Source organism: Odocoileus virginianus, chromosome 26, assembly GCF_023699985.2.
Source record: "Odocoileus virginianus isolate 20LAN1187 ecotype Illinois chromosome 26, Ovbor_1.2, whole genome shotgun sequence".
Classification (NCBI taxonomy): Eukaryota; Metazoa; Chordata; class Mammalia; order Artiodactyla; family Cervidae; genus Odocoileus; species Odocoileus virginianus.
In genome coordinates, this window is record NC_069699.1 from 14,560,840 (window position 1) to 14,574,183 (window position 13,344).

Below are 13,344 nucleotides of genomic sequence, written 5' to 3' on the forward strand. Positions count from 1 at the left end.
CTCTCGGGTTTTAAGCCCCAGGGTGATGGCTGACCCAAGGTCCCAGGGTCAGGCTCTTCTGATGCTGGCCTGACCATGCGAATGCCACCCCTGATGCTCCAGGTTCTCCATCATGAGGCTCCCCTGGGATGCCCAACAATTGCACCATGGCCACCATGTACTAGAGCAGTGACTCCCACAGTGCACTGGTTCCGTGGGAATATTAATAAGTATCAAATGAAAAGAGGGCTCCATAGTCAAATGTAAATGGAAAATACTGGCCTAAATAGGTTCCTTTACTATAGAACTTATCAGAGCCTTAAAACATTGGTGTGTATCCTAGGGGCACTGATAAAGCATTCAGATTACCCAAGGTTGCTTCTTCATGAACCCTTTGTTTGCAGGCAGTAACTTGCTGGAGCGCACAGGCACGTGATTTGGGAAATGCTACTCTAAACCATGAGTCACCCAGCGGACATCCTATGCGTACGGTACTTTCCCCATCACAAAAGGACATTTTTCAATCCTATACAAAGGCCCCATTCCTCTTCCTCTCCTGACCCAGCGACTGGAACTTCACTTAAGGCCCCGTTCTTCTCTGTGGGCTCAGAAGAGCCTGGATGTGAAGACATCCACGGAAAGTCACTTTATGTTTGGTCTCTGCCAGAAGTAGGGAGGGGAAAGTGAGAGGGGGGAGTAACAAAGGGCAAGGTAAAGTCACTTCATTTTACAAAGTGAAGCATCAGGAGGTACTGCCTAGGCACTTCTCTGGTGGTTCAGTGGTTAAGAATTTGCCTCCCAGTGTAGGGGATGCAGGTTCGACTCCTGGTAAGGGAGCCAAGATCCCTCTTGGCCAAAAAACCAAAACAGAAAACAAGTTGTAACAAATTCAATAAAGACTTTAAAAATGGTCCACACATCAAAAGAAATCTTAAAAAAGGGGTGGCACTGTTTAGAGCGGATGGAAAATTCATTAAATATGTAATGATATTCGTTAAAAGTTAGAACAACAACCTACAGACTATAGAGGAACTAAAAATCCATCTACAGATTACAGAGGGTATACATGTATTGCTATAAACATACTGGGAGGAACGGGGAAGGGAGGTGTGTATGTTGCCGGCCAAAACCTTGGCCTTCTTTGCCCACCAAAGTCAAATAAAAAATACAGAGACAGAGTTTGGAGGAAATAGGAAGATGGCTTTTATTCTCAGCCGGTAGACAGGGGAACATAGCAGGTTCATGCCTCCAGAAGTGCGTCCCTCCTCCATGAAGATTTTAGGGACTTCTATAAGGCAAGGGCTTGTAGTCAGGAGATGGTGATGAGGAAGGAAGGTGATAGGATCTTGATTTCTTCCTCTTGCATTGTTTCAAAGACAGTCATAAACTGGCATCGGTAATCCAATAATTGAGTCTGATAGTTAGGGGGCTCTGCGGCCCTCTTTTTGATGTGTAACTACAAGGGGAAGGGTATTGTAAGGGTAAACACCAAATAGGGGATGTACTTAGCATAGAGTCAAGGGAGAAAATGTGCATTGTGGCTCCTGCAGTTAGGGGGCAGAGAAGCAAACTTAGTTACCGACATGCAAAATTAAGAGCAATTAGACTGAAGAAACAAGGAATGTTCAGGCCTGCTCACCGATTTTTATCATCTTGTTCTCAGAAAAGGGAAAAAGAAAAACTCATACCTCTTTTTTCCTTTTTACTGCAACATGTAGAGCCAAATTCTCTTCTAGGAAGTTAATGGATAATATTTAAATTGATATATATGAAAAGAACAGGATAAGCACATTATTTAGAGATAGTGCAAATGTGGTGAGAATATCCATTCCCCTTGTCTTCCTACATTTTAGAAGTTTTAGCTAGACAGACAGCTGCCTGGATAGAAACCACATTTTTAAGCTACATTCAGACTTCCCTTGCAGCTAATTACGGTCATGTGACTAGGTTCTAGTTAATAGAACTTAATGAAGAGATGGGAATACCAGACCACCTGACCTGCCTCTTGAGGAATCTGTATGCAGGTCAGGAAGCAACAGTTAGAATTAAGACATGGAACAACAGACTGGTTCCAAATAGAAAAAGGAGTACGTCAAGGCTGTATATTGTTACCCTGCTTATTTAGCTTATATGCAGAGTACATCATGAGAAATGCTGGGCTGGAAGAAGCACAAGCTGGAATCAAGATTTCCAGGAGAAATATCAATAACCTCAGATATGCAGATGACACCACCCTTATGGCAGAAAGTGAAAAGAACTAAAGAGCATCTTGATGAAAGGGAAAGAGGAAAGTGACAAAATTGGCTTAAAAAAAAAAAGTTGGCTTAAAGCTCAACATTCAGAAAACTAAGATCATGGCATCTGGTCCCATCACTTCATGGCAACTAGATGGGGAAACAGTGGAAACAGTGGCAAACTTCATTTTGGGGGGCTCCAAAATCACTGCAGATGGTGATTGCAGCCATGAAATTAAAAGACACTTACTCTTTGGAAGGAAAGTTATAACCAACCTAGACAGCATATTAAAAAGCAGAGATACTACTTTGCCAACAAAGGTCCATCTAGTCAAGGTTATGGTTTTTCCAGTAGTCATGTATGGATGTGAGAGTTGGACTATAAAGAAAATTGAGTGCCGAAGAATTGATGCTTTTGAACTATGGTGTTGGAGAAGACTTTTGAAAGTTCCTTGGACTGCAAAGAGATCCAACCAGTCCATCCTAAAGGAGATCAGTCCTGAGTGTTCACTGGAAGGACTGATGCTGAAGCTGAAACTCCAATACCTTGGCCACCTGATGGGAAGAACTGACTCATTAAAGACCCTGATGCTTGGAAAGACTGAAGGTGGGAGGAGAAGGGGATGACAAAGGATGAGATGGTTGGATGGCATCACCAACTCAATGGACATGAGTTTGGGCAAACTCCAGGAGTTGGTGATGGACAGGCAAGCCTTGTGTACTGCAGTCCATGGGGTCACAAAGAGTCGGACACAACTGAGCGACTGAACTGAACTGAACTGAATGAAGTGATAAAAAGTACATCTTTCAGCTTGTACCCTTAGAAGGAAAGAAAATTCCCCACCCCTTTCTGCTGCCTGGAATATGGAAAAGAGGAGCTGGAGTGAGTATCTCAAACCACAAGCTGGAAACCATATGTTCGGGATAGCAGGATAAGGTAGAATAAAAGCTTGAATCCCTGACACTGTGGATCCACCCTATCAGCTTTTTTGCCCACACACACACTACTAATGGAGATAAACCTTCTAGTTTAACCCTTTGTTATTTTGGCCTTTCTTATAGGAGCCAGGGCTTCTCTGGTACCTCATCTGGTAATTATCCATCTGCAACGCAGGAGATCTGGGTTCAATCCCTGGGTTGGGAAGATCCCCTGGAGGAGGGCATGGCAACTCACTCCCGTATTCTTGCCTGGAGAATCCCCATGGACAGAGGAGCCTGGCGGGCTAAGGTCCATAGTGTCGCAAAGAGTTGGAAACGACTGAGTGATGAAGCACAACACATAGGAGTCAGATCAATATAATAATGTTAGATGTGGCAAGGACCCAGATATGGCAGGCTGGAAAGCTGATTACTCTCCTTATACCAAAGCAAAACTGTCACCTGTGACCCTAGGAAGGCAGTCCATGTGCTAAGAAATCCCGTTAACTCTAAATGGAGCAGCTGAAAATGTTCTGAGGATTGGTGTATGTGGCTTCTTTTTCAAGAGACCTCCAACAAAGGGAGAAGAACTCCCGTGGAGCCAGACCATGTTAAAGTGGAGATGAAAATGATGATGTGGCCTCTAGTAGAAAATCCAAGTTGACCAAGAACCACGTCCCGTGTCCAGGGTCCCAAAGGGAAGTCCCAGCAGGAGGTGATAGCATGGCCCCAACCCTTCTAATCCACACTCCACAATTCTCAGTCCACCACTATCTGCCAGACACAGAGCCCAGAAGCAAGAGTCAAAAGAACACTTCTGTCCCATCCAAGTTATCATTTCAGGTGTCCTCAGGGGAGGCTCCAGGTGTGCACCTTAAATTAGGAGGAGGTGGGGGTGGGGCAGGCTGAGTACATAGGCCACTAAGTTAAAAATCAAACCTTTCAGGGCTAAGAACTAAGCTATCTAGGCTGTATCATTAGCTGTGGTTATCACATACAGAACTGATTAGAAGCCAAGAGACCAGAAATTTCTAGCATTTTAAGGGAAATGTACTGCCAAAGAAACCACAAGCCTGGTGTGACAAAAGCTGGTCATTATTTAACCCCACAGCTCCTCTGAGGCCCCTAAACCACTTCTCCCCAGCAGGAAGGGAGCTGTAAAAGCCACGTAACCCCCTATGAGGGCAGCCTCTCCAGTTTCCACTTCTGATGAGACCGAAGGGAGCAGGGAAGCTCCGCCAATACCTACCCTACCCCTCAAAACAGGGTCAGAAATCACAGAACCAGGTGCTGGAACAGCAGTTCTTAAACCTTTATCTACACCGGCAGCTGAGGTAAGGCCCAAGAACCTGCATTGCTAACAAGTTCCCGGGGGATGCTGAGACTTAGAAGTCTAAGGAATGCACTTTAAGAATCACTGGTCAACTAAGAACAGGGGCTACAGATGTACCAAGCAAAGGGCTCACTCCCCTTGCCGGAAGAGACTCCCCCGGGGAAAGGGTGAGCACGTTGTGTTTGTGGGAAGAAGGATGCATACAGATGTTTGGGTGGCCCAAAGCAAAGGGCCAAAGGAAGCCAGCTGTCCCTCCAACACGTACCTCCCGTCTTCTAGAGTAATAGACACTTCAGTTGTGCACACAGGCTCCCAGCTACAGATCACATTTCCCAGCTTCCCTTGCAACTGCGTGGGATCATGTGACCAACCCTGGCCAATGGCCTGTGAAGGGAGGTTACACTGCAGTTCCCAGGGAACCGTGCCTTTCTTGTTGGCTGGAAGGCATGTGTGGAGGCACAGTGTCTTTTTTAAGTCTTATTTAAGTCACTGTAGTCTGCCCTTAGTAACAGCAATGAACCTGGGATGCTAATATAGGAAACTACCAAGAAACAGCTAAAGGAGTAAAAAAGGTCGACACTGGCAAGCAGATTTGCCAGAAAAAGGAATGGTAAGGCCTCTGTACTAGTTTTTTCTAATTCTTATAACATTTAATGTCTGACAATTGAATATTAATGCTCTTGGCAATTAAGGCTGCGAAAATATCAAGGAACAGAGCCCCACACACTCAGCTCTTAACACTATGGGACCAGCAGCCCCTTGAAGGACATGATTTCAAGAGACAGGACACACATGTGGCCCCCCATGAATCCCACACTCAGCCTTTTGGTTCAGGTACAACCTTCGGAAGGTCTCTGCTAAGTACAAATACGTTACCTAGTTTTCCAGTTCTGTTTTACTCAAACCTAGTCTTAAAGTTCTCTGAAAAGTGGTGGGCAGAAGTCAGGTTCTCAAACTGCTACGGGCAGCTGAGCAAGCTCATAAACAATCTTCAGCAAGTAAATGCAAAGCAAGGTCTAACTAATGCTACAATTAGGGTCTCCCAGGTGGCACAGTGGTAAAGAATCCACCTGCCAATGCAAGAGACGCGGGTTCAATCCCTGGGTTGAGAAGATTCCCTGGAGAAGGAAATGACAACCAGTATTCTTGCCTTGGAAATCCCATGGACAGAGGAGCCTGGTGGGCTATAGTCCATGGGATCGCACAGAGTTCCATTGGACATATGGACTAAACAAAGGCAATGTTACCATTAGGGAAGGGAAAACTGATCTAATTGGCTGGAATAACAGAAATTTAATATGCCTCACTCATGCTTTTTGTATTCAATTTCAAAAAATGACCACTTTTCCTAATTTAAAAAAAAAAACACAAAAAAACAGAAAAACAAAACCCCAAAAAACCCCGAGATACAGAAAGGGGAAGTGTATTGCCTGAGGACTGAAAGCAATAGTGAAAACACAACTGAAATCCCAAAACAAATCTCTCTTCCTCAGGCAATTTCAATCAGCAGAGCTAAGGAGGAGTGGGGAACACAGGCAGACTCTCACAGTCCTGAGAGGTTACAGGCAGTTGGAACAGGGAAGTAGGGAACTGAGTAAAGTTCTAGGAAGAAAGGCTGACAGATAAATATTAGTTTCCTGGAAGACCAAACACTGCATGCAGTGAGGTTCCCATGAGAAAAGCTAAGAATGAGGACTCTGATCCAGACGCGCCTGGGTGTGACCAGACCTATGCCCTTGGGGGAGGCTCTGAGCCATTCCTGACCTCAGTGTCCTCTTAGCGGGAGAAGGGGCTCCTTAGAGCACCCACCTCGAGGGGGTTCTGGGAGGAGCCAAGTGCAGCGCCTGGTACCTCAAAAGTGCCCAGTCAGTGTCAGCTTCAGAGTGTCACACTGCAGTGAGTGTGTTTCTCTGAATCTGACATTAAGCTGTGTGTTGACCTCAAATTGTTGAGAATATGTTCAAGATTAGTCAACAGTCAGGTTCTGACGTCAATGGCAAGCTGGTGTGTCCAATGAGAGATGTATCTCAATTCCTGGTACATGTCTGCCCCTAGGCCTCCAGACACCCCTGCAGCATCCCAGTACCCTAAACCAGTGTCCTCCCCAAAATGGTGGGAGGTCCCTCCATTCTGGCTGACATGACCCAACAACAGCTTTCTTGCTCCACTCTGCAGTCCCCACTCTCCACAACTCTCTCTCTCTTTTTCCCCCTCTCTCTCTTTTTAGCATCCTTGGACAGGCACAAATTTCCTCACCTCTTTTTCAACCCATTTAGAGTTTATCACTAATTCTATCAAAACATGAAAAACATGTGAAAGCACATCTACTCAACTCAGAGTGTGCCACATGTCAGGTTCTGGGGCTGCAGACAAGCCAGAGAGGGATCTGCAAGTAGCTACACAGGACTGGTGCTGGTCACGCCAACCACTGTGTGTCTCCACCTATCAGCCACCCTGATAGCTCCTGATTTATCTCTGAGGATGGAGGTCTCTAAGCCCCCACGCCTCCTCCTGGAAGCCCTCCCTGATTCCAGGAGGCAGGTGCTGAACTGAGGTCTGTTGGTTCAGTCCGGTTATTCCCAGCTCAGGAACCCCAGATAGGACAACTCCAGGGCCCACAAGGTGTCCCACAGGCCTGTGGGGCTCTGCATGCCCCCACTGTCTACCTCTCACACCAGCTTTATGCCAGTTCCTTCAACACCCCCGGACCTTCACACAGGCTGTTCCCTCTCCCCTGGGCTCTCTACTCCAACTCCTCTCATGTACCTTCTTTTCACTCCTCCAACTTCACCTCCTGAGATGGGCCTTTCATGACCACCATGTTCTAGAAGGCTCCTGACTCAGTCACTCCCTCCCATTATTTTTACCTGTTTTCCTATCTGCCATCTCTTCATCACTATGCTCTCCATGAGAGCAGTGACCTGTTGCTTTCCCACCTGTATTCCAGGACCTCGGACAGCACCAGGCCCTGGGCAGGGGCTCAGTAAGTACCTGTGAGAGGCCTGGCTCACTGCCCCACATGGAAAGGGTCTCTTTGGGAACATGGGGCTGGGGGGTCCAGGTGTAGATAATCAGGCCCCCTCATCCCCCTGCCTCTGCTGAGCACTGGCTGAACACCAGGCCCTTGACATATTCTACTTCTTCAGTTTCACTGACACCCTTCAAGGTAGGGAGGTTATTATTTATTACCTGTTAATATATTCCCACCATGGCCATATCTGTAGGGGAGCAGTTTGTAACACTGGTACTGAATTCAACAAAACTTAAAATATACAAACTTTCAACGCAGCCATTCCAATGTTGGGAAAATCATCCCACAACTAGATTCACATGCGTGCAAATGGGGTGTGTGTCCCACACTGTACACAAGAGGCAACTGCTAGAAGCAACCTGAACACCTATCAATAAATCACCATACATCTGTCATAGGAATACAATATCATTGCTGACAGAAGATCTCAATATGAAACTACCTGGAAGATCAACTGCCAGGTGAAAACAAAGGGGACATCTGAGTGCACGGTGTTCTCTCTACCATCTGTATTAAAAGTGTTGCAGATACATATAAACATTTGCCTAGAAAATTTCTAGGAAAATAGACAAGAAAGTGTAACTAGTAGTTACTTCTTGGGATGCCAAATTGGGAAACGGGATGAGGATATAAATAATTTTTACTGCCGACTTTCTTGAATTGTTATGTTATAGCTATTTTTTTTCTTTTTTTTTGATAAAAAATATGGAATGCTTCACGAATTTGCGTGTCATCCTTGCGCAGGGGCCATGCTAATCTTCTCTGTATTGTTCCAAGTTTAGTATATGTGCTGCCGAAGCAAGCACTGTTATAGCTATTTTTAAATTTCTATTTATTTTTGTAACAGAGAACCAACATGTAAAAGGTGCATGAGAGACTGTCAATAAAAAATCAATCAAATAAAATCTCCAACACCTGCTTCTCTGGCCACACCATTCCTCTCCCTGGGGGTCGTGACCACTGTTATTAATTTCTTACTTGGGTGGTAAATGTTTTTAAGATCAGGAAAGCTTTCAAGGCCAGCAGGCGCAGCTCCTGCTGGCCACGAGGGGACGGTGGGGACTCACAGTTGAGGATGATCTGGGCCGCGCGGTAGAGCTCCAGGTGGCAGAGCAGGTCCAAGAGCTGCTGGACGGTGGCCTGCCGCATGCCCCACCACCACAGAAGCTCTCGTGTGATGCTCACGCCCTGGGCCCGCTCCATGGACTTGATCTTCCGCAGCTGGGTCAGGTCTGTGATCACATAGGAGGCTGGAAGGTGAGCACGAAAAAATACTTAAGAGTCAGAAGGGCAGTCCCTCCACCAGAGGGTCCCCATGCTGGCCCGGCTCCGTCCATCACCAAACCACCTGCCCCTCACTCCACCTGAAATTCCTCCAGGAGTTGGGCTCCACCGGCAGCCCAAGTCATTCAACACTGCCAGGACCAGCATGCTCACACTTGAATGTAAATGGCACCCTGGGCGACCACACAAGACTCAGGAGAAAGACCACGACAAGCGGGTCAGGGGCCTTGAGCTTAAGCTGCTTACTTGCTATGCGCAAGACACCTCCCCAGTGGGATGGGAGCCTCAGTTTCCTCAAGTGTAACAGAAGGTAAAAGAACTTTGTCTGTCTTCCCTTCTAAACAGAAGTCCCATGTAGGCACTGTTAGAGCCTCAGAACAGAGAAGGCCTGGCATAGAATGAGGGCAGGGCCAGGACCAAAGTGAGGCCGTGGAGGAAGTGCTCACTCTTAGGGCTGGTCCTGCACCTGAAGCAGCTAGAGAGTAGATGTCTCCTATAGTTTTGCCCTGGGCATCCCATTCTCCTCACCTAAGTTCCAGCCCTGGCAGGGGGAACTGAATGAATGAATCAATGAATCCACAGCCCACCATCCTCGCAGAACTGTTGCAAGGAGCAAGAGAGCCATGGATCTACAAGCACTCTGTCAACTCTGAAGCAGTGTACAATTTACAGGGGGCTACTGTCTACAATGGGCTTCCCTGGTAGCTCAGCGGTAAAGAATTCACCTGCAATGCAGGAGATGCAGGAGACTTGGCTTAGATCCCTGGGTCGGGAAGATCCCCTGGAGGAGGGCGTGGCAACCAACTCCAGTATTTACCTGAGAAATCCTATGGACAGAAGAGCCTGGTGGGCCACAGTCCACGCAAAGAGTTGGACATGGCTGAATCGATGGAGCACACACACACTGTCTACAATACTAAAACTAATGCATTACTTCTTTTCATTTTCTATTATAAAGTTAATGGTTGTTTGCTAAAGAAAACTTGGAAAACACAGCAGCAAAAAAGCTAATACATGACACAGCATCCCACTAAGATATTTTTCATTTCTAAGACTGTCCCCTTCAAAACACACAGGGGTGCTTCTGGATGCAGTTGCTGCCAGACTGTAAGAAACAATGTGTATCTAGACCTCATTTACTAACACTATACCGTAAGCATTTTTCAAGTTGGTTACAAGCGCTTCATATTTAGCATTTTTGAACGGTCACATAGTATTCTGCTGAGTTTTCTGAAGTGGGGGAGGCACTTATTTATTTTTAAACTAGGACTAAAACAATCAGACTTCAGTTTCAGGATTTCAGAAATCATGGAGCAGATATCTATGTGAACATCAAGTCATACATTCATTCAACAAAATATTATTGAGCTCCAGGCCTGTGACAAACTCCAGAGATACAGTGGTAAGTCAACCCAAAGTCCACAGAGCTTTTCTGCTTGAAAATATACAAACATGAGTGAACTGAGTGGGGAAGAGCAAGACAAGAGGCCAGGATTACATAACGATGGAGTTCGAATGCCAGGCTACAGTCTGAACCTGATCCCAAGAGTCACGGACACCAGGACACTATGGACCATCTCAGAGCCGGGGAGGGACATGATCCTATTACACAGTCCCTGTTCCTCTGGAGGAATGGGGAAGGTCGTGACAGCCTCCCACAGAGAGAAAGCCTCTGGGAGAAGTGCCTGGTTAGAGATGGAAAGTTCTTGAGTTGCAACCTTAGTCACTGGAAACCCCAGGCCAGATTCCTGGTCCGTGGGATGTTATGTCAGCAGGGTCAGGGGCTGCTTCCAGTGGCAGAGAGAAAAGAGTGGGGCGAAGAGGAAGGAACCCCTCCTCCCAGCCCTCTGTGCACACAAGCTCTGTCCACAGGTTCACCTCCCACTCTCTGGAGGCAGCATGATGTCATGGGAAGAACAGAAGCCACCCCCAGGGCTCCATTGCGGCAGCCCTCACTCCTGTGGGCTCCACTTTCCTCACAGGCAACGTGGGAGGAAGAGCGATTAAACCCGGAGCTGCCCTGCAGTGTGGACACTGTAGCTCTGTGAAAGTGACATCTCTCACAGCACTGACCTGTCAGCATTTAACAAGACCCTGAAGCCAGGGTCAAGACAAGATAGAGATCTCAGTGGGATGAGTCACTGACAAGTGGCCTGCTGAGTCCTCGGCTCTTTGCCCAACACTCACAAGCAGTACCTGGTTATTACATGTGGAACATGTGGGAACTGGGAGAAAATCAAAGCCCCTGTGATCACCCCACTTGGAAGACCCCAAGGAAATCACTGGTTATACTCTTGTCGGCTCTTCTATCAGAAATAAAAATACACGCTTATGTCAGCAGGAGGGATGTTATAATCGCAGGCTCAGGGACCAGACTTTGGATTCTTTTCTTTTCTTTTTTTAACATTTATTTGGCTGCACCAAGTCTTAGTTGTGGCTCTCAGGATTTTTAGTGGTGGCATGTGGGATATAGTTTCCTGACCAGGGATCGAACCCAGGTCCCCCATATTGGGAGCACAGAGTCTTAATCACTGGACCACCAAAGTCCTCAGACTTTGGATTCTGAGGCCTGGGTTCAGATATTCTCTCTGCTACTTATCTGCAGTGTGCTTAAGGAAGGCGCCCCTCACCTCCCCAGTGCCCCAGTCTCCTCATTTTCAAATGAGATGAACAATAGCACCTGCTTTCAGTGGTTGTTGCAAGGATTAGATTAGTTATACGTATAGGATAACATTCCTGTGATATAAATGCTCACTGTAATTGTTAAGCCATCTATACTTTATGAAAACCTGCTTTCATCCCCAATAGTTAACACTACGTGATGATCATCCTTCCTGGTCTGGGATCCTGAGTCCTGCAGGACACAGGAGAAAACCTTGCCCATCTTCAAAGCTCTCTGGGGCAGGGAGGGAACAGTCTCCTGAAATGATCTGCCCTTGGATGAAGTGTTACTTGTCTGGACTAACCAGACTCCTTCCTGATTGAGGGAAAGGGAGAGTGTCTTGCCCTCTAAGCCTCTCAGCAACTCATCCCCATTTTACAGATGAGGAAACTAAAGGTTCAGAGCGAGGCGGTCACTTGCCTGAAGTCACACGGCTGGGCAGGGACAAAGCAGGGCTGTACTCAAAGACCGGTGTGTGCATGAGAGAGGAAGAAGGGGAGCCGTCCAACAAAGGAACCCCTGCCCCAGCACCCCGTGAAATACACCTGGGATGGGTGAGACTGTGAGAAGCCTGTCTTCCCCCAAGGGGAAACATCAATGCAGTCACAATCATAGGGAAACAAACAGGAGGCAAACATGTTATCTGCCAAAATGGTCAAATCCAAAGAGTTTGCACATTTGTGACTGTATGATTTTTTAATCACTTTATAGATTTTTCCACCTCCACTCCCCAGTATCACAATCTGCCCTAAGGAATGATCGCTTCTAAAATGACTGGCATTATCTCTATTAGTAAAAAGCTAGAATGCCATTAAAGAAAAAAGAAGAATAAATTGTGGAATTTGCAGTAAGGTCTTTCAACCCCAACAACAAAAAAAGAGACTCGCAGAAGCCAAGACTCTTCAGGGCTGGAAGGACAATCACAATTACTTGTGCTGAACAGAAAACCATCAAGTGCTGCCTTGGCAAGGAGCGGCTACTTGGGGGCCATGGCTGGCTCCCAGCCCAGTGGCCTCTGACTCAGCACAGACAGCTGACCACGGGGCTCCAGGTCATCTTGTGTCCTCACCATTCCCACATCCTTCAGCCCATCCTTCACTCAAGTGGTACAGAGTGTGCATTGGCTGGCCACTGAGAATACAGAAGCAAACGAGATAGGTGATGTCCCTGCCCTTATGGTGCTTACATTCCCTGGGGACAGACAAACATAGACAAGTAAGGAACAAGGTCATAGCATGTTAAGAGAAATGAAGAAAATAAAACATAGAGATGAGATTAAAAAAAAAAAAAAGGAGGACAGGGTCAGCTTCTCAAACAAGGTGTCGGATGAATTGAGAACTGAAAGACTATGCACCCCAAAAATGTCAGTGTCCTAAACCCCAAAACCTGTGGATATGGCACCTTACATGACAAAAGGGACTTTGTAGATGGCATTAAGTTAAGGGCTTTGAGATAAGATTATCCTGGATTATTTGAGTGAGCCCGAGAGTCCTTAGAGGGAGGCAGGAGTGTCCAATTCAGAGAAGACTACAGAAGCAGAGGTCAGAGAGAGTTGAAGGTGCTACCCTGTTGTCTTCGACAGTGGAAGAGGGGTCACAGGTCAAGGGATGCAGGCAGCCTCTAGAAGCCGGTAAAAACCAGGAAATAGAGTCTCCTTTAGAGCCTCTGCAAGGACAGCTGCCCTGCCAACACCTTGATTTTAGGCCTTCTGACCTCCAGAACTGTAACACAATAAAGGCTGTTTTTAAACCATTAAATTGTGGTAATTTGTTACAGCAGCAATACAAGTCTAATAGAGACTAGAAAACCAGCCCTGGGGAAGATGGGGGAAGAATGTCCCAGACAGAGGGAACAGCAAGCACTGAGGCCCTGAGTCTGGACCAAGGAGGCTAGCATAGCTGGA

General features: G+C 46.7%; 1 protein-coding gene and 1 non-coding gene across 3 annotated transcripts in view; both read right to left on the reverse strand.

Moving 5' to 3' along the window:
* IRAK2 (interleukin 1 receptor associated kinase 2) overlaps positions 1 to 13,344 on the reverse strand; it is a 54,996-nt gene that overhangs the window by 36,154 nt on the left and 5,498 nt on the right. For both annotated transcript variants that reach the window (XM_020887544.2, XM_020887543.2), the window contains exon 2: positions 8,563 to 8,745. In XM_020887544.2, the coding sequence (XP_020743203.2) occupies positions 8,563 to 8,745 (183 nt within the window). The remainder of the gene's footprint in view (positions 1 to 8,562; positions 8,746 to 13,344) is intronic.
* LOC139031337 (U6 spliceosomal RNA) lies at positions 8,195 to 8,301 on the reverse strand. The gene has a single exon (XR_011483811.1). It is a non-coding gene; the product is annotated as a U6 spliceosomal RNA (small nuclear RNA).